The sequence below is a fragment of the Cygnus atratus genome, chromosome 1, assembly GCF_013377495.2.
Source record: "Cygnus atratus isolate AKBS03 ecotype Queensland, Australia chromosome 1, CAtr_DNAZoo_HiC_assembly, whole genome shotgun sequence".
Lineage (NCBI taxonomy): Eukaryota > Metazoa > Chordata > Aves > Anseriformes > Anatidae > Cygnus > Cygnus atratus.
In genome coordinates, this window is record NC_066362.1 from 152,990,827 (window position 1) to 153,012,881 (window position 22,055).

General features: G+C 40.8%; 1 protein-coding gene across 5 annotated transcripts in view; it reads right to left on the minus strand.

Moving 5' to 3' along the window:
* FARP1 (FERM, ARH/RhoGEF and pleckstrin domain protein 1) overlaps positions 1 to 22,055 on the minus strand; it is a 210,004-nt gene that overhangs the window by 29,664 nt on the left and 158,285 nt on the right. For 2 of the 5 annotated variants that reach the window (XM_035557026.2, XM_035557024.1), the window contains exons 10-15: positions 21,402 to 21,565; positions 19,960 to 20,028; positions 19,140 to 19,215; positions 17,156 to 17,396; positions 3,071 to 3,261; positions 1,142 to 1,231 (exon numbers count right to left, since the gene is read on the minus strand). In XM_035557026.2, the coding sequence (XP_035412919.1) occupies positions 1,142 to 1,231; positions 3,071 to 3,261; positions 17,156 to 17,396; positions 19,140 to 19,215; positions 19,960 to 20,028; positions 21,402 to 21,565 (831 nt within the window). The remainder of the gene's footprint in view (positions 1 to 1,141; positions 1,232 to 3,070; positions 3,262 to 17,155; positions 17,397 to 19,139; positions 19,216 to 19,959; positions 20,029 to 21,401; positions 21,566 to 22,055) is intronic. The other 3 variants (XM_035557029.1, XM_035557030.1, XM_035557028.1) reach the window with 3 other exon arrangements.

The following is a 22,055-nucleotide window of genomic DNA, read 5'->3' on the forward strand; positions in this document are numbered from 1 at the left end:
AGACCTAAGGCAAAAACTGGCAGGGAGCTACGAAGAGCTAAAACATTCTGCTTCTGAAGCCACTGGGTGAAATGAACGATGAAAACAGTACATGTGTTGTTAGGACTGCAGCAATGATCTGTCCCACACAGCCTGGTCTCTTCCCTCATCAGCCTGGCATCTCCAGTAAGCCAGGATCAGTAGGCAGTGAAGCCACAGCTATCTTCCTGCCTCCAACAACCATGCTGCTCCAGCCTACATTGGGTATGTCTAAACTGGTGTCAGATCAACTTCATCTGCCAAGTGGGCTTCTGGAACAGAAGGGAAGCTGGGGAGAAAGTGTCTCTCCCTGGTTCCCTGCTGGTACCAACTCTTCTCTGCAGCATATCCTCCTTACCACAACACTCGATGCAGGAGGTGGCAATGCACCCTTAATGCAAAACCTCACAGACGTTCACACGCTGGGCAATTAAATATCTGGGAGGTCTGGAACTGGCAGGACTGCTGAAATACCATGAGAGGTTTTGGATCCACTGTATCCTTTTCACAGATAATTTTTATTTAAGGCCAAATCTTGCACACATTGCTCTCAAAAGTTAAACAAAACTGTTGTGTGTGCAAAGCAGGCACATGATTTGTTTCGCTGATTTTAACAATTACACATTCATCAGATGCTACAAAATAATGAGTTATTTAACAGACAGTTTTACTTACTGAAAAGTCAGAATCATTCATAGAGGTGCAATAGGTGCTCTGCAATACATCATGCTACATGGAGGGCATTTAAGCCAAGAGAAAACATTACTATGCCTCCCTAGGGAGCTACTTCAGTTTTAAGAGAAATCATTGAAAACCCACAGGCATTTTTAGTAATTGCAACCACGAAGTATGAGAGCAAGAAAGAATAACTGAACTGTGTTCCAAGTTACTCAACCTGAAAGGATTTCACAGTGCATGTTCCTAACCACAGCACAAATCTCTGGTTTCTGCTTTTTTTCTGTTATTTCCTCCCTAGAGCTGTACTCCTGTGCCCAGCAGAGAATACCTACAGTGCAGCACATAAAAGTAGCGTGGAACAGTGAAGATGTTAAATGGAGCAGATGAAATTGTGCTGCTGACTAGAGCTTCACATGTTTCATGAGTAATGCTAAAGTAAACATACCGATGTGATGACTTCAAGGTCCTTCAGGTATGTTCGTTCTGTGGTTGCTACTTCTTTAGCAATGAAGTAAGCTTTCTCGGTTGGGAATCTCTGCAAATTGCAAACACATTAAGGTTTTCGTCTGCTTTTATGGAGCTGCTTTCTGTAGGAAAAAAAAAGAACTGCAGACAACAATCACCAAGAGAGTTACAAACTAGTGACCCTTGCTTGTGGTTACTGTGACTCATGCTTGAATGTTCATAAGCCCTGAAGCCCTGAAAACAATTCTGCCTTGCCAACAGAAGAGAACAAACACTTTCAATGGGTTCTTGAGAGATTTCTTTCTGCCAAGGGGACTTCTATAGCTTTGGGGTGCTGATGTTCTTTTCAGTTTATTCCACACCTCTGGAGCAGGATATATTCTGGAGTTCAGAAAGAAATCATTTTCAGGCTAGGCAACTATTTGAATCAAATTTGGCAAATCCTACAAAAATTAGTGTCTTATTATTACGGGTTTCATTGGCAGGGTAAGAATCTGCAGCAAAATACTCTACAAAAAATGAAATCTGGAAGATTTTCCCCATGCAGACGGACAACCTAACAGTGGAAGAGAGGAAGGATTTTAGGGTTTGCTACAGATTTCAAATTCCAGAAAAAAAGAAAGCAATCCAAACCCTCCTGAGTTATCCAAGAGACAAAAGTGGTTTTGAAGAGCTAAAGGATCCCAACTGGTCTTGCTCTGTGCTGCTTAGGAAGTAAAAAGGAAGAGCAAAACATCCACAAATCTTTTGCTCCTATGTTTCTTCCCTGAAGATCAACCATGTAGTGGATGCACCAGAAAGGGATGTGAGGCGAGATTGTGCGGGCATTTCTCAGTCAGTGTACAATCCCATGGGAACCATCAGCAGCTGGTATAAGCTAGAACAGTCACTGGCTGCTGTAACTTGGACTGGCACAGAGAATTATGAGTCTATTAACAGTTTCTTGGCTTTTCTTCTCAAATTTCTCTCACTTATCTTCCTTATACATGCTGCCACTTTCCACCAAAGCCAGCTGAGTTCCTACCTCCTTCCTCCTGAGATGCTCCCAGCTCAGGAGAAAAAGCAGGCAACAGAAGCACAAGATCCCCCTCTCGCCCTGCAGCACAGGCGAGACGAGCCAGCAGACACCCAGAGCACCCTGGCTCAGACAGAATCTCTTCTGTCTCTGAAGACAGTTTTGGATGTGATGCTCCCTTATGGCTCTGCTGCAATGATGGGGCTGAGCCAAACACTCCCAGCTGAGCACTGCAGGCTGTGGTTCAAAGACAGCATTTTCCACTCCAAATGCTCCCAGTGGTGCTCCCAGCAGGGACAGACTGTAGAGCCTGGGTTGTATACTCCTACACAGCAGCTCAGCGCTGCACCTTTTCTCTCTGCCACCTGGAAATTCTCTCTCCAATAACACATTGGAGTTGACTGTTTTGTTACAACAAACTACTAAATGCTTCTCCTTAAAAACAAGTCAGGTTTATAAGGAACCCTGTCAAAACAAGCTCAGAATTAAGGTTGCTGCTTAAAGGACTGGTCCAGATTCATCCCACCTTAGGGGCATGGAGCTACCTACCTTCTCTCTACCGCTTAAAGAGGAGTTAATTCCCTAATTCCTACACCTCTGTTCAGGAGGATGAATCCAGGCCACTGAGCCCTCAGCTACTGTGCTCTCAGCTACTCAGCTCTGTGGTTCTGGCCAGACCCACTCCAACCCAGGAGTTCAACCTCAGGAGCCCAGGAATGCTCCTGGATGCACCCTGACTGACCACAGCAGACACCAAGTGACCCAACTCAAGTTATTTGTGTGAATCTACGATGAGAAAGCTGCAAGAGGTGTAAATATTCGTTGCTTTGACAAATAGCAGTAGTCACAACACAGCACAGAGAAGAGAGCCAAGGCCAACTGCCTCTGCCTTACCTTTCTTCGGACCTCTTCCTCTTCCTCAGTCCTGATGCACGATGGGTCATTTAGTAAAGGGCTGATCAAGGGAGATGACTGCTTGGCATCAGGGCTCAAGTTTGGAGATAATGACATATTCACCACTGACGGTCCTCCTTGGGAATTGATGGAAAGCTCTGAAAGATGAGGGCTGCCAGTCAGAGAACCTGCTAAAAAAAAGGTAAAAGAAATCAGTTAGGACAGGCTCTCTCTCTAAAGTACAAAAAAGTTACAACCCTAAGTTGCAGCCTGTGAAATTACACTACAAGACGCAGCCATCAGGGTCCTCAAACTAGTCCAAACGGACTTGGAAGTCAGAGGAGCTGCATCCACTTGCATTAACCAAGGGACTGGAGCGTTCTCTTAGCTGATGAAACTGGCTGAAATTACTGTCTCTGTAAGGAAGGGGTCAGGGCATACATGACTAAACTGGAAGATTTACAGCTAAATGTTAAATTAAAACCATTTTTTTCACCAATGTCATCCACTCTATTAAAGATTATAAATACAGCAAGGGAGTCACCCTAGGAGTGCCATTCTTTCTAGCAAAGTAGAACTTCAGAGGGAGCTACAGGACACAAGTTAGAACAAATTTATCTAGTGGAAGTCTAGAGAAAAAGAAACGACGACTTTCTACAGCAGTGTTGCTGCTAAGTAACACCAGGCAAATCTAACACGAAGAGAGGAAACTACTAGCTCCCCAATTGCTACACACAACACAAGTATGCATATTATACCTTGTAGGTCTTTCCATGCTCCTCTGATTGTTTGGGATGGAAATGCTAGCATTACATTTACACAAGAAAAGCAATATTTTTAATGCACAAAGCACGACAACTTTAGATTAGCACAGATATAAAGTCCCATTTAATTTTGGATGAAAAATATTAAAGAATTAGACAATTAATTACACTTCCATGGATTCATATACACTACATTAAATGTTACTGAAATTAGCATTTTGTCTTTTGGAAGGCAGCCAGACTGCTGACTGCACAAATAAGAGAGTTTGCCAAAAATGCCCACTGTTTTCCCGGTTGTCCTCTCCTCCAAACCTCTGAAAATCTAAATTTGTTTTAGAAGATGTATCTTTCATGTGGAAGAACATTTACAGTCTGTATGGTTTTGGCATCATACCTTAATATCCACCAAAAAAAACCAAACATGTGACAAGGTCTTGATTACCACAGCTAATAGGCTGTGTAGGATTAAAGGTAAAACATGTATCACCATGTATACTTAAGGTCAAATACATTGTACTGTCATGGGTTTATATCCTCCCTAGATTATGATAGGTAAGTGTTTCTGCTACTACAACACAGCTAAGACACTCCAGTAAACATAGGCACCAATAAATATAATTAGGCCAGTAGTAAAACCTATTTATTTTCTGGAAGAGCTTAGGTTTATTGCTAGAACATGAATGTTTTCCAATTCCAAACCAGTTCATGTTTATATTTCATTCCTTTGAAAAGAGAAATAAAAAAACAATACAGTTATCAGTTTACGTAATCACGACAGTTATGTAGCCTATTATAAATCAAAGTTCTGTATTATTACAGCTATCAAGAAAGGATTTACCAACAGTTTCGCACTAAATCAGTGTTCAGTGAAATCTGAGAGAATGCCACAGCTTGTTACACAAATGTCAATTTTATTGACACTAGCACACAACTGTATACAGTGTTTTCAAAAGAAATGGAATTCATCAGTGAGAAATAGTAAAACAGATTAATAGCAAGGTTGTAAGGTTAGAAGTTCTACACTCTACATTACAAAAGACATAAGAAAAGTGATACCAGCTCAAACGTGGAAACAAAGAAATTCTGGCACTATGCCTGTCATACGACAGCAAATAAATGATTTGCACCTCTGTGAGAAGTTCACAGGCATTGTATTCTAGAAGTTAAATAGCACCTATCTGTGATAGATAGATATAGATAAATCAACATATCTACCTACCTATTTATGATCCTAGATCTAACTTTGTATGTACTGGAATTTTTATCAGTACAACTTCAGTTTTTCAAATTATAAAATATCAAATGGGCAATGAATTAAAAAAGACTTCCTAATCCACACTTGGAAGACATGACTTGGGAAAAGTACTATAAAAATACCCAGAAAAACTGTGCCTGGTGGCTCACAGGGTTGTGTATGCACCCACTGATTACAGACTTGCACACCAACACATCACTGCCATTTGCAGAGCTATTTTGCAGCAAGTTGAAAATGCTACATTCTATTTTTTGGTATTAACATGGACATGAGCAGTGACCAAATCTAAACACCACCACCTACAAGCAAGAGGCTAGACCCCATCTGCCAGCATGCTGAACAACTCAAAATTAAAGTTAGGTATAAGAAAGTGGCTATGCAGCAAAAGGGCCTCAAAATGCTGATACATTAGCACATTCTGGGGCCTAATTACAACCAGAACATCCATAAAGACCACCACATTGAGTGTTGTTCAGATCAAAGTGGGAAGCCAACTTGCTCTGCTGTACCAAAGTCAATAAATCATGAAGGAATGAAAACTGAAGGTTTTCACTCCACCGTCACCAATCAGGACGTGTCATGCTGATGGGTCAAGGCAATGATGCAAGGTGACTTTCTCTTTTTCACGGAGGTGAGGACCAAATAACCTACATTAACCGAATGGTCTTCTCTCAGTGTTTCCTCTGACCTCCTGCCACAAAAGAGTATGTTCATATAGGCTCTACTCATCAACTACATACTGCAGAATATAAACAGAAGAAGGAAGACCAATCTTATTTACAAGGTACTGAAATTCCTCACATCTCACCCCAAAGAATCCTTTATTATTAGCACATCAGCAAGTTATTAGCACATCAGCTGTCTGATACCAAGTGGGATTGCATAGTGCATTGGAGGCCTAAAAGGTTTGCAGCTGCTAACATAGAATTGTCTTTACTTGTACTTCAAGTAATTTTAATTCAGATTCAGACTTGAACTGAGGGATCATCCGACAGATATAATGGAACTAGACCTATACACCCAAACCAAAAGATGTACCAAAAGGTACAAAAGGATGTTTATCCAAAGATGGCTAGAGCACAAAAAAATCTGCAGAACAACAATGGCATTTCACAAGGTCACAGAGCACGAAACTATGGGTTACTGTCCTAGTTTTGGAAGTGTCTCAGATCAGCCCCCAACAACATAAAGGTTTCATGTGCTAAGCAAAATGAATTCAGTGGTTAAAATCAAAAGCTTACTAGACATACCTCTGTCAAAACACACATCACAGTTGCTTGTTGCAGTCTGGTGGTGGGAATGCATGGGAGCACTGGCAAGCTGCAGGTGCCCAGCAGGAGAGGGATAGGTTGGGCTCTGCGCTTGGCTGGCTGGCTGCGATCCATCCCACCAGCAGTATCTGTTTTGCTCTAGGCTCCCACCAAACTCAGACGTTAAGCCATAGAGACTGGTGCTGAGTTTGGTGCCTACAGACACTTGGGCTGGCTGAGCTATGCTGCTTTAAAATATGCCCAGTACAGGGCGGGAGGGAAGTCCATATTGCCTACTTTTCACCTGATGAAGACAGTCCCTCCCAGAGGTCAATTCAAATCATAGGTGTGCTGAACTGTGTTCTGCCCCTTTCTTTGTTGACTGCATAGACAGCATAATGAAAAAAATCCCTGAAATCCCTAGTCAGAGGCTTTAACCTAAAAAGGCAGGGTTCTTCTCTTTGTGAGGAATAAAAATGGGGTCCAATATATCCCGAAGATACTCCTTCCTCACTTATTCCCTTTTTCCTGAAACTTCTGAGTAACAAGCTCATGCCATTTAGTGCTCTGCATCTACTTCAAATGAGACAATTCCCATCCCTACACGCTGTGTTTCAGCAGCAAGGAAGAGTACAGGAATGTTAAGCTATGTTCCTCCTCTGTGGAGTACCAAGAAGTGAAAATTACCCAGTTATGGAAACATCAACCATTACTGAAAGTGACTGAAATTCTGCTGGAAAGCTTCATGTGCTGCTACAGTCCTCATTCAAACTCATCTGTTAAGGGTTATATTCTCCTCAAGGTTTATAGGTTCATTGTTAGGAATTAAAATACATTAAGAGCCAGCAAAGTGCCTTTCTCAGTACCTGGGATGTTGCAGGGCTCCTGGCTTATTCTCTCTTAGGCCTGCTCCACAGATACTTAAGTCAAGGGATGTTTTGCCAAGTACTGTAGGCTTTTGACATCCAGATCCCATTTACTCTGCTTTAAGGTCAGATGAGTGTTCTTTAAACTCCAGTCTGCTAGATGAAACCCCAAGCTGTTGCCCCTCGTCCTTGCATTATTGAGTGTACGAATATGAAGGCTCTTCAATAAGAAGGTATCAGCCTGAGCTGCTGCTGCTTTAGCCACCGTAAATCTAGCTTAATTTTCCATACTCACAGTGGTTGCATACCTCTAACTTCTACCTAAAAGTTTTGGTCAGAGAAAGACACATAATCCAAAACGGCATGGGGGAGTAGAGCTCCAGATGAAGTAGCAGGAGTTTTCCTATGTATTTTGCTGCTGACTAGAGTACCTCAGAGACTGGAGAAGAGTTTAAGGAGGGTGTCCATCTGTTCTCTTCCTGGCTGTGAACCAGGCACAGACACACTGCTGAGCTAACATAAGCAGGGGATGGGGATTCTCCTCTGCTCTCCTTCAATGCAAGAATATCCCCCCACTGACTTCCACAAAAACTGGAGGGGGACCAGTTCATCAGGCTGCCATCCTCTTCCCCAGAGAAAAAGCTGGAGTGCTGGATACAGTTTGTTAGAATTAAATATCTTGAGAAGTGGTTATACATCAATCAGAAATTCATGTACAAACATCCCTGAATGCAGTACTAAAGAATATGGGGAAGAACGGGAAGGAAAAACATCTCAGGAGCAGATGTGATTTCACAAATAAGCAAGAACCCTGCCTGGCATGAAGATGAACATGACAGGGAGAAAGGTTTGCTCTGAATTCACACCTTCAAAATGCGCACCCATGGCAAAAGTGGCATTGAGAGATTTGGGAGAATGGTGTACCTTCTCAGTGAACCAATTTCTTCAGATTTAGGACAAAGCGTTTGCCAGCAAATGGACAGAACAATTAAACCAGTGACAGTTTTACAGCAAAATACCAGTTAGAATGAGTAAAAGCCTTCAATACAGGTAAAAGTAAATAAAAAAATAAAAAATTAATTCCATGCATACACAGTTAAATGGCTTGACATGCTTATATTCTCATTAAGCTTGGTGTAGGTTTAGTAGCCAGCAACCTCTCCAGTTGGTAAAGGTCCATGCTTTATTGGTATACTGCAGTATTAGACAGTGGTGAGTGTGAAATCAGACAGTAACTGTTGGTAGCTTACATCAGGGCATGCTCAAATCTTAAGGACAAAGAGTAAAATTTGCAGCCTGGGAAGAACACGGGGTGAGTGGGCATCAGACTGTTTTCCGGCCTTGATCTTTCCAGACAGAAATAGAGCGACCTCTAGAAAACTTCCCTACTGTACCCAGGGTTAGGGTTAGTTTATTTTTGTTTGTCTTTAAATCAACATGATTGCTACAGTAGAACTGAAAACACTGTGGTACACGCAGCCCCCATGTAAGCTTATGCCGCAGATACTGTCCATTTCCACAGGACATCTTCCCAAGACTGCAGTGATCCTGCTTACAGGCTACGGCAGGCGGACTCGGTCCCTGCTGGGTGCAGCCTTCATTAGGAAATGAAGGGCAATGCAATCGTGCTCAATGGAGCTGAAATGCCCTGGAAAAGAGACCTTCTTCCCCCCTCCCTCCGCTCTTCTGCTCCTCAACGTGCTGTGGTTCCTTAACTCGTAACTCACAGCCTGCGGGTGGAGGGGTTGTTTTCTCCAGATCTGAGGTGAGGAGTGCTCTATGAGACAGGATCACTGTAATAAGAGGAATTAGGTACTCCCAATACAAATAGGTATTTCTGCAGTAAAAAGGACATCGAGACAGTGCTCCAAACAATGCAAGGAACAGAAGATACACCATGCTTTGAGGATAAAGACAGAACATTGAAAAGGCTTTTTCTCCCAGAGAGGTACATGCTGACAAAACAGTGCATACAATGAAACAAAAAATGTTTCTCTTTGAACGGTATTAAACAAATGACAAAAATGAGAATGAAGTCCCCAGCATTTTCAATTTTTAAAAATTAATTTGGACTATTGAGACTTGCCAAAAAAATCTATGCATGTGCACACACAGAAATCAAGAAAGGGCTGGATAGGTGAAACACAGCCAAGCTTATGAACTTTTGTTAGTGGGTTCAGGTGAGTTTCTTAGCAGGAAAGGGGAAAAATAAGGAATTCAGCTACTCAGAGGTTTTAAGTGCCTCACAGAAAAGCAACAGGCATGAGCACTAACGTTCACTGAGCTAAACAGAGACCTACCTCTGATCTTGCTGTAAACCATCAAAGGCAACAGGACAACTGTTTTCTTCTCAAAACAAGATTTGCAACATCTTAAAGAAAGCTTCTAATCTAATTTTAACAAGCTGGAAAGCTCTTGAATCAGAAAGCATTCATTCTCCTTCAACCTCCCATGTTCAGTCAGTGACAGCTGTATCATTACTGGCTTTAGAGCTAATTTTTATCAGTAGGATCTGTGGAATTTCATGGCTCTCAGGGGCCAAAACTGTACAAAAAAATCTTCAATAAAATTACACCTTAAAACTCTAATAATTCCATAGCAAACTAAGTATTTACCATCGTGTCATGCAAATTTATGATCCTAAGGTCTTTACCTCCTTTACTGTAATAACAACAACATTATTTACACTCATACTTGTGGAAAACACGCCTGTGAATACTCAGCTCAGCCAGGCACACAGGCTTTCCAGATTTCCTAACATTTAAAAGAAAGTGCTCACTGCATTTTATAACAAACAGAAAACAAGCATCTTGCTTATTCTACATTTGTGGACCACAGAAGTAGAACAGAATACAAAATACTCTAAAGAACTGCTACATGCCACCCAAACTAGGCTTTTTATTCAAATTATGCCTTTGATTTTTAAGCAAAGTTTCGTACTTTAAAATATCAATGGCACTGCACAACCTGACTGTAGGGAAGAACACAGAAGATGGTTTTGTTCAGGATCCACATGTTGCACAAGAGCTGTTTCCCTTATAAATAAGTAAATACCATACACACCCTTGTCTAGGCATAATTCTGCAACTTGACAAATTACTGAAATAGAATAAGAAAGACTGTGTTCATTTTAATGTCCTGGAATTTATATTTCCTTCCTTTCCAGAACCTGACAGCACTGGCAAGAATTTTCCCTAGTGTAGCTTGACTGAAGCAAGTGAGCTGCCACCCACATTCGAGAAAACTTACACAACAGTGTCATCTTTGGGACCTCCAGATGGTAACACTGTGCATCAGCCACTTGCAGTCAGAAACCCCCAAATTGTCATCATCAAGTAGGAGATACCAACAAGCAGTTGGGTATCTGACAAAAGGAGCGGTCTCCTACCACTCGTCTTTGATGGCAGCTAACAAAGGAAAGGCATATATATTAAGAGTTGTTCCCAAATTCTCTCATATGCTTAGGGTCTTTCTTATCTGGTATGGAGAACAGGAGTGACCTCCTAAATGGAGAGGAAAGAGAAGGGCTAAAAAGTACGGAAGGTGCCTTAAGAAACTACATCATTCAGAGAGATGTATGTTATTGGAAAACTAAAAAGGGCTTTGGCTTCCTTCACTTTATGCATGCCTGAACACAGAACCTCCTTCCTTCACACTCACTGCCCTTTCCAGCTGCTGACAACCATGCTCCTGAACAAGGTCTTTGGTCTACATCTTCGTCCACAAAGGTAAGCAACACCCAACTGCAACTACTTCGCGTGGAAGTTGGGAAAAACTCGGATTGTTAATTTGCTCCTCATCATTAGAGGTTAAATTGCTGCAATTAAAATTTCATTCTAAAGTCACCTCTGACAGCAGACTAATGCCTATTATGACAAATGAGACTAGTTAAACAAACATGGTATTTGACACGATTTATAGACCAGACATCCTTACTTGTGTTGAAGAACTGTTCCAGAAATAGCCACGCTTCATGCTAATTGCATATAAATCATATTTATGATGAGATCTGAATCACTCTTTTTCAATATTCAAAATCAGGTCTGTTTCGTCCCTTCAACTATCTAACACAATTCCCACTCTCTGAGCAGGACCTTAAGAAACTACTGGGGCTTTAAACTCAGGAAAAGACTGGAAAACATGGTATTCCAAAGGGAACTGTAAATAAATGAGGCTAGACATTTTTAGTGCATGTAAAATATTCCCTATTCTTCTCCTTCCCTTTGTCTTCTCATCCCTGAAATTCCCCAGAAGAAACTTCCAGTTGACTATGGAGGCTCTGCATGTTGGTGTGTTTATCATGCGACAGAAGAAGAGAGAATTTGAAACATCTCTGCTTCTAAGTGAAGAAAAGAAGGAGCCATAAAGAGGTTTTAGATCCATCTACCCCATTTTCCACTTGGCTTTCTCCAGTCTCCACCAAGTAATTGCATGTACAGATAGGGAGGCCAGACAGGAACGTCTGGCATGAAAGCAACTGCTTCAGAAGGAATACGGCTGCTTCAACTAATAAAAGCTGCTCCACAAACATCTGTGCAAACAGAAACCGGTCACACAAATATTCAGGGGGAGAAAACGGGTCCTGAAGCAGTCTGGTCTAATGATATGAGCCCCATTTAGGGAACTAATTCACAAAAGATTATTTTTTCACCCTTCACTGGGTTCTAATGATTATGTTCAGCATTGCCGAGGCTGCTTGAGAAAATCCTGTCTAATTTTGCCTGCCCTTTAGAGTTAACCTGGTAGATTGATTTCATATTTCAAATTAGCAACATGCAACTCCTTCATTATGACCATTCATCTACTTTATAGCTGATCTCAGCTCCATATAACTCATGTAATGTACATGCAAATTAGCAAACTTAAAAATGTTCAGTTACTCAGCGTTTTTCTTAGATAGAAGATTCTCTTACAGTATTTCTTTGATATAATTTGCATTTAGCATGCACTACGATGGTTAATGGGATGGTACTTGTTAGGCAGGCCTATGAGGTATGGGTGATTTGAGACAATGGTAGTACCAGGCATAAATCATCCTCAGAGAACACTCTTTCTCTCTCATGCATAAGGAATATTTTCACTAGGGGATATAGACTTAAACCCAAAACAGTACAGTCTAGGCTACTCAGGTAGCAATTATTCAAAATTATACCTACAAAATCCCGTGTAGATCCTGGCTCCCACAACAATTTGCCGTTATTACATTTTCCCTAAACCTGGCCAAATTTTTCTAAATTTTATATCCCAGGTCACTGAGGTAAGCCAGTTCCCAGGAAAGGCAGATATGAAAAGAAACTCCAGAAGTTCCCAAGAGGACACAGAATGTTTGAGCTGCTGGTGGGATGGAGATAACCTACAATCGTCTGACACAACTCTTCTCATTCATTGTAGCAGAAGACTGAATGTGGTCAACTACTTGGGAGAACAAATAAATAATCAGGGTGCCTTGTATCCGTAGACTAAATTGCTAGCTACATCTGCATGTTATTTTGGGACAACCCCCTGCTTTTGCAGCTAGACTCCATATTCACCCAAATACATGGACATAGTTGGTTCAGCAGTCCTGGACAGGCTAACCAAAGGCTTTCTCCACATCCTTTGGAAGGACAGGGGATGGGTAGCTCAGGACTACTCATTCAGAGTAGATGCAGTTGCTAGGTCTTGCTGATTCAGCTCCCTCGTTTGTAGCAACTGCCTAAGGATATCTGGACACTTATGAGTGTGGGATTTAAAAGTTAATTCTTCTGAATACAAAATTTAGAATGGTAAATCAACAGTACCAATAGTAGCACTCCAAAATCTACTGGAATTGACAGGGGAATTAAATCTATTGCTTGGCCTCCAAATACCTCTTTTAGAATTGAGACACAGGTGTGCTTAGACCACTGTCATTGACCAGGGTGTGCATAATTATCAATGCCTGCAAGGATTAACCTGAACTGATAGGCTCCTCTTCTGATGTATGTTTTGTGAACTAGAACAAGAGTTCCCCCATCTCATCTGCAGTCTTGCCCCAAAGGCTTCTGTTCTTTACTCTAAGGTCCTTCTGCCTTTGTCCCACAGAAACAAACTTCCAGATGCATTCTGAGGAACCTGATCTTATGTGAAAATGTCAATTTAAAACTCTTCTCTTGCTTACCATTCTTGGCAAACACTCAAGATATGAACCACATGTCTGGGAGAAGAATTTGGCCCACAGACTGTTTTTAATTAAATGCTTGTCTAATGATATTAAACTGAACTTCAGTGACATAAGAATGTTGCAAAATGTTTAATCCTAAATTAAATTATTTCCTATGGAATTTACAAACTTTATTCCTTCAAACTGGAAAAATTCCACATGTCAAAATGACAAACCCTTAAACATTTAAAATTGAAAAAATACCAGATGACAGTAAATAGTTGCAGAAAAATCCTCATGATTCATTTTTGAGGATAGTATTCAAAAGGAAAAAGTAAAAAGCTGTTGAGATACTTTATTAGCAACTAAGCTATCTCTAGCTACTAGCAGATTTAATTTTACAAGAATTATAAATCCATTACCTTTGTAGGCATGTGAGAGAAGAAAAGCAGGCCAGAAAACAGTATTTGAAAGGATGCAAAAAAGTAAACATCACTTATAAAATTTGATATTCACCTAAATCCAAACATTATGAAATCTATTCACTTTTCAGTGAAGTACCAGAAACAAGATCGCAAATCCTTTTGTTGCAAACCCATTGCTTGAGCTCTAATTTTACTGGCTAACAAAGCAATTAATGCATGTGTCCAGATTGCTATTACTTTACCGTATAATACAACTGCTGGTTCTTTTGCTGTACATGCAGCAAAAAAATCAACAGGAGACTCATGCACATACTCCCCATGCTCACGCTGTTAATGAAGGCTTCAACTATCTACATATCTTCTTAAATATTGCAAAGTTCAAGGCAATTATTTTACAGCTATCCTAAATCCAAAACACCTTCTGTTAGAATAATACACAAGCAAGCTTTCCCATAATTATCAATCTCCCTGTTTCTAGAGTCATGCTTTTAACTACAGGAATAAAGGACCGTGTTCCTTGTCACCGAAATATCACTGTCTAAAAAGATGCTTTAAAATAATTCCTGGTCAAAAACGAGGTATCTAATCTTTAAAAAAGACCATACTAAAGTAGATGAGCAGATTAAAAGTTACATTTACACAGATATATTTTACTGCAAAAAAGTAAAGCAAGACAAGCCTAAACTACTGTAGGTATCTTTTTAAATATCCTTCACTCAGATTCAACTCTATTAAAATGTGCATAGACCAAGGCATTAGAAAAATTAAAAAGACTTTGTATTTTATTATTTTCTTAAAAATGATATTGAAAACTTTATACTGTCTAGATTTACAAAGTCCTGTAACTTGTTCATCAGTACTTATGTGGGTGGATCCACCACTGCTGCATTCGTGTACAGCGTGATGCAGATCGCTGCAAGTGACCTGCAGTTCTGTAAGCGCTGTTCATCACTTAACACGCTCAACTTTAATTCCCTTCCCCCACAAGAACAATATATAAAAGTTAAAAGTAAGGCCAGTGTTAAAGAGCACATCTTGCCTCCCAGCTCTAATAACTGCAGGACACTTTCCATACAGGAGACCTTTCCTCTGCTTTTTTTTTTTTTTTTAAATTAACTCAGAGAAACTAGAATCAGATTTTTTTTTAGAATACAGCCTTAATTCTCAATACTTTTAGCTTGTGAAAAGAAGTTTACATAGAATTAGTCCCCCTGTCTTTTTGCACGTGTGCCAAAACCTTGCTACTCTACGTACTCTACTGAAAACAACCAGCCTGGACCACAGCTAGTCCCATCATTCTTTGTGTCAGGGAATGAAAAATTTATGAGGTGGCACTATTAAAAAGAATAGCCTATGACAGATTAATTGGATCTTGTACAGATTGTACAGATAAAGATTTTTCATGATCAAAGCAAAAAAAAAATTTAATTAAAAAAAAATAATCAAACAGCCACCATCTCCAACCACCCCACCAAAAATCACCCACAACAGAACTTTGATGTCTCTGTGAATAATACCACTGAAAGAATGAGGGGAAAAAAGACAAACCAACTCTCTTGCAATTAATCTTTATACCACAATGATAAAGGGTAGAAAGGATTGCCTGGCAAATAATACTCATACCACTCATAATTAGAGCTGTTGCAATCTATTTTTTTTAACTTGAATTTTATCTTTGATCTTGTTCTCCTTCTTGCTTAAGGAGGAGTTTGGAGTTTCAAAATCTCCATCACCAAGATGGAGATTTATTGGCAAAGAGCCAATAGAGTCATTGTTCCTGCACAGATGACTAATTTGTATCTTCAGCTCATCAGTTAAGATTATAAAATGGGTTATGAAGATGAGTAGACTAAACACATTCTTGCTATGAAAAGATTCGCCACCATTTTTCAAGATTTCAACAATCCTTGGTCTTGAATACCAAGCTGCCTGCATTTGGCTGTAAGTTTATTTTTTTCCCCTAACTCTACTGAGGCACTCTTAAGTAGCGCTCCTTATACAGGAGAGGAAAAAAAAATGTACTAGACATACAAAAGAGCACAACGTACCTATGTAATAACATTTTTGTTTGTTTTGTCAAAATAACTAGTCAAGTGTCAAAGAAGCTACAATACATACCTAAAATATGACTTCATACAGGTTGAGTGTATAAAGCCTTACAAAGGTACCTAAATCAGTAATGATCTTCCTCTCCTCTTGCCTTTCAGAGCAGATAAATTACCGTTAAGATTCACTGAAACTTATCCTTACTGTATTCCCAGCATCCCTTTCCTCTGGCTGGTTTGTATACAGGTAACATTTGAAATAGCCCACGCTCTGAGTTTATTACCAGCCACTCTTCACGAGCCCCACGGTATCCACTGGTCCTCTCTCCCTCACTCCCTAACAGCTGAAGACCTGCACACCATCTTCATCACTGAGGCCAACAGAAACGTCCTCCTCCACCTCCTCATCAAGCTGAAGGCTTCCAAAGGAATATTTATTTCTGGGCATGGGAGAGGAACTCAGCACAATGGGATTTCCGAACACCAGGGGGTGAGTGAAGGGGTTAATGATCTCTGAGTCAGAATCACTAGATTCTGTCCCACTGCTGGTGGAGCCCTCCATCATCTGGATCGCAGCCATGTGATCCATCACGCCACTGGCATGCAGCGACTGCATGACTGGGCTCTGCTTTGACTGTCCCCCCGCTGGCATACCATTGGCCATCATTTTGCCTTCTGGAGAAGATATCTTAGTCACCCCGCCTCCTTTACAATGCCTCTCTGATCCGTATTCCTGCCCAGGGGTTGAGGATATCTGGCTCAAGATAAACGGGTCTGTAGCTGACTTATTGCAGAGATTTAGGATTTTCTGTGCATGAGGCCGCTGTGAACTTGGAGAACATCTGCCATACCCGTGGCAGCTACTGGCATGGCTGTCCTCCTCCCCAGTTCTTGCCCTGCAGTCATGCCCATTTTCTGAGACATAACCCTGAGAGCCAGTTCTGCTCAGGCTCATGTTAGGGCTTGATCCTTTGCTACTGGGAGGCAATGGAGTGGCCAGTGGACTACGGCTCCCTGGCCCTCTAAACATTTCGTCAACCAGTGAGCTGTGCCTTGGCATCCTGGGGCTTCCCCCAGAGTAGAAGGAGAGATTAGGTGGGTTGTCATCAAGGTACTCTTCAGAGAGATACTGGGAAGACTTTATAGAGGCTGAGGAATCCCTATATCTACTTCTATTAAGATTTTCACCTCTATAGTGAATATAGGCACCACTGGTCAAATCACCCTCATAATTGTCATTTGTTTGGGAATATGACCGGGTTATTTGTCCTCTGAGGAGATCATACTCGCTATCTACATCACTGCAGTCAATGAAAGGAATGGAGGTGCTGCTGCCATGAGCAGCCCTCGAAGCTGGACCTGTGCTTGGTTGCTGTGACTGAGGTCTGTTCTGCTGCATCCTGTCCTTAGAGGCCTCCTCTTCTTCCTCCACAGTTGACACCACTGCTCCATCCACCTTTCTACCTTCTTTTGGGCTCTTCTTCAAGGAAGGACTCTTGTGCTGTCCAGTGTCTTCTGTTGAAGCTTTCAATTCCTTTCCTTGCCGGCAGCTCTGCACTGCTGCAGCATCATTGTCGTCTCCATAGGCAAAGCTAGAGCTCTGGAAAGATAAAGAAGGAAGGCAAGGGGTAGAGAAAGGGAAGAGGTTTGGGAGGGGAGGGATAGGGAGGGAAGGGAGCCAGAGGGAAAGGGCTATGTGTAATTATGCACCACAATTTTGCAATACATCTTGCAGCAACACAGGAATCTCTTGAAAGCAGAAGAGGTAACCCAAGATTCAAAATGAATTAGAAGAAAAAAAGAGGTCTCTGATCCTCAAGAACAGATGATGGGGGAAAATATGTAAGCTGAGCAAGGGAAGAGAAGGGAGACAAAATGCAGCCATATGTAAAAAGGGGGATTTGAGGTGTTTCTGCACCCTACAGCAGCCACTGATACTCTAAGAACGTCAACCTGTTCACACTACTCTGAGAAGCTGGATGGACAGAAAAGATTAGCATGTAAGACAAATTCTGCACGGCCTACATCCATATACTGAAAAAGCTCTAAGGGACATGCGTGGGCTTTTGGAGACCATGCATTCAACTCCTGGAGCATACCTGCCACTGGTTTGGGGGCTGGCTTTTCTGCAAACAGAAATATGCCAGTATCTGACCAATAGTTATGCTCCGTCTACCTGAGCTTGTCTTAGCAATATTAAAATACTAAAAGATATTTGGTATGGGCTGAATTTATAGGATTTTCAGGAATGAAAGGGTCTGTGAATATCAAAAGGAAGCAATGCAAGGAATGTAAAGTGCAAGTAACATTCTTGAATATATTAACTCAGTAGCTTGCACCTGGCATTTACCTGCTCTACTTCATGTAAAGTTATGTGCTAAAAGGTTCATCTCCACAAACACAGATGAGTTCAGAGAAACATTGGTAGGTGGGAGGTAATAATCCCAATAATCTACTCAGAGAAATGGAGCTCCTCTGGGGACTGTCCTGGCAGAGCCATCACTCCATGGTTAGGTGTGTCTGGGGACACCCTTACTAGAGGGATCCGTATTATGTAAGTATTTTCCACTAGTGGACTTTCATCCTGATCAGCCAGGGTGGAATATGATGAGGCTGCTGGTATTACCTGTGTTTGTGTGAGTGTCGTTTTCTGTTTGTTTTCACCTATATGGCTGGCTGCATGTATACATGTGTGTGCATATATATATATATAATATATATAGTACATGTGTGTTTGTTTGGTTGTCTATTGTAAATACACGCTCAGCCTTACTACTACCTGGACCTGGGAACATCCAGCTGCTGCAGCCTTGCCTCTATTGGGCTACCAGATTTGTAAATGCCAAACACATAACTACTATTAACATAAGACAAACACATTTGGTATCTGCCTGAGATAATGGCTTAAAAGGTCAAAGCTGCATTTTCTCCGAGGAAATAATTAATCTCATCCCTTGTTAATACAACAAAATATTTTGTCACTGGCAGCCAAGACTCCTCAGTGAAGGAAAAGAATTAAACTTTTCCTAAATGCAATTACCAGCAACAACCTGGGACCCCAGCAGTAACGCAGTGGACTGCAGTTTTTCAGGTGGTCATTAGTACAGCTCAGACAAGCTCACCATTTATGCTTGTCTTGCTGTCTGGAAACAACTCTGTTCCACAGTGGAAATTAACATATTCCATCTGAAGAACCTGAACACCTGGGGCTCCTGAGCTCCCACTTAAGTGGCAACTGAGCAGAAACCTATGTTCCTAGAGTTTCGAAACACCAATCTGTGGTGGGTAATGTAACAAGAAATATTTAAAAGGCACGATGAAGGGTTTCGTCAACATCACTGACTTGTTTTGGCACCTCTGTATGCTGTTCTGAAGGCTGTGTTGTCAGACTCCTGATGGAACGAATCTTGCTGTGCTTCCTGGAGATAAAAGGAAAATCACAGTAAGAAGCCATTTCAGTTTTCCCACAAAGAAGAATCAAGACACATGCCTCCTTGAAAACAAAAACTTTGAATAGTGGCTTTCATAAGAGTTTGCTCCAAAACAGATGCTCCTTTCTGTAATGTTTAAACATGCTATGTGTTGGAAACATACCACTGTAAGAAAAGGGAGAGGCACTGAAGCAGAAGTGGTCTATCACTAGAACATGAGTCATCAGCTCATTAGCAATAAACTGTTGTCATGGTCTTTGTGGCATTTTGGCCATGAATTTCAGCTCACTACAAGCAAGATGAGTCCAGTTCTCCCTTGAGGTTGGCTATACCTATTCCTCTTACCTTCTCTTTTATTCTCAGGTGAATATGCTTACTTAAAAACCATTTACATCCCTTTCTGCTAACATATATTAACCAAATCCCACTGAAGAGGGTGCAAATCAACATGAGAGGAATTTACCTGCAGTGGAAGAGCATTCACTGCTGAAAAACAAATTGAAGACTATTGATTTTAAATAAACTATAGGTTATGTAAACTTCTGCCAAAATACTCAGGACCAAGGGGATATTATACAAATGACAAGCTGTCAAACTAGCAAAGAAGGAATTTTTCACTTGTACTGGTGCTAAGCTCTTAGAATATAACTACTTGGAAACCACTACTTTAATTTATATATATATATATATATATATATATGTATTTGAGTAGCTCATTTGTTTTCCTCTCACCTTTCAAACTGTACTTTTTTGTGCCCTCCTTCTTTAACATAGTCAAGTACTTGCTTCTGAGTCCGTCCACTGGAAGAAAACCACAGTTAAATTACTAATCTGAGATAATGAATTTGTCACATTTAATAAAATATACTACCTGGTCATCATAAACATGTATGTGGTCTGCATATGATGTCACAGCAACCAGAAAATTATCTGTCACTCTCAAAAGAAACTCATGTAAGATCGTAAGAAAGGAGACCTGGTCATATACACACAGATTGTTACCTTTTTGCATGTCACCTCTTTTTTTTTTTTTTTTTTTTCTGTGGAGGTACCTTATGATGTGATTTCAGATCTGATTAAATTCAGTTCTGTTCCCTTTATAGAATACAACATTACTGGGAAGTCACCACAACAGAGAACAAAGTAGGGGTTAAGTTTTACTCTCGTGATCAAATAAACATTACTGAATCCTTTCAAGAGTTAAACATCAGCCTTTCCTCCAACTTGCAACCAAGATGAAAGCTGCTGAAATGTATTTCATAGCTCAGTTGCGTCAACTAAATGTACATATATTTTTCTGCAGAGATTTATGGTGGAACTTGCGCTCTCCCCTTCTGCTATATGCCATAAAAATGTAGTGAGAAAGCCCAGCACTTCCTATTGTGCAAAGATATAAACTCTACAGGGAACTGACAGCAGTAAAGGAAACCTCCACCTCAAGAATGTTCAGTAGAGGAAAAACCCTTCCTATTCATTACAGGCTTTCAACTAAATTACTGAAAGGTCTGAAAAAGGTAACCACGTGTATGCAGCACAGATCACTGTGAATGCAGGATGTGGGCAAAACCTGTTCTCCAAAACAGGAGGTAAGCAGAATGCACCTACAATTTTCTATTTATTCTGGGAGAAACTTAAAAATTGATAGCTTGTTTACCTTAATATAGGTCTTTCTATCTTAATTAATTTACTTTGCCAGCAGGAAACAAAGTGGGAAGAGAGTTAGAATGGCCATATCTACCATGTATTTGTGCAAGGCAGCTATAGTGTACTGACAGTTTATCTCAGCAAAGAAAGGGTTTCTGGTTGCTCAGTTTATATCAGCTTCTTAAAGAAGCTGATACATTAGCTTCTATCCTAAAAGCAGAGGGTCCAAAGAGTTGCTAGCTGGTGTTACTTAGGACACATTTTTTTGTGTAAAACCAGCTGGAACCAATACAGCTCATATCTTACCTCCAGAAAGCTATGTTACAACAGCTACTACAAAATGAATGCAGGCTTTTTTTCCCAGTGTTCTCTGCACTATTCTGGCTGAGAAGATGCAATGGAAAATATAAAGGAACAAACTACAACTTCAAAAAGGGGAGCTGAAAATGATAGGTTTAATCCTTGATCATTATGGATGTGACTTTGAAATGGGGAGGCAACGAAGTTGGAAAGAAGAAAGCAGGTCTCACCTGAACCTAAATGATGAACCTCTAGAAAAAAGAACAGGCTTGGGCTTTGGTTTAGGTTCTTCAAACAGCCTGAAAAAGGCATGATGCTCCACACAGATCTTCCAGAAAGACTTGCAAAAATCTCGACTGGCCATAAGGAATTCCAGGGTGTCCTGGAACGAACTCTGAAAGTTGAGAGAGCATTTGCAATATGAGCAAGCAAGCAAAACACGTTACGGAGATGCTATATTACAAAAAGGGATTTTTCATGACTCATTGGCTTTCAGGCTTAACAGGCCCTATCCTTCCTCTTTTGAGACATCACTGGCCTGCCTGGCAATATCACAGCTATTGCTTAAACTTCCTTTTTCTGACAACTATGACAGAGATAAAGCAGGGCTCTTAACAGTAATGTGAAGAGGTGGTTTACATACTATAACTTAAGAACCCCGATATAATACCATAGGCATAGTCAGAAGAAGACTCTGACATTCAGTTTACATTTCCTTAGCTGGGACTGCTCACCTGAGATGCCAGTTTGATGCATGCAGTATCACACCAGCAACGAACAAAAGCAATTAATTTAAAAATTATCTTGAGGTGATAAAAACTTGCTCGATCTGCAAGTAGAAATTCATCAAACAACCTTTTGTCAGCTTCATACATTCCTGACAA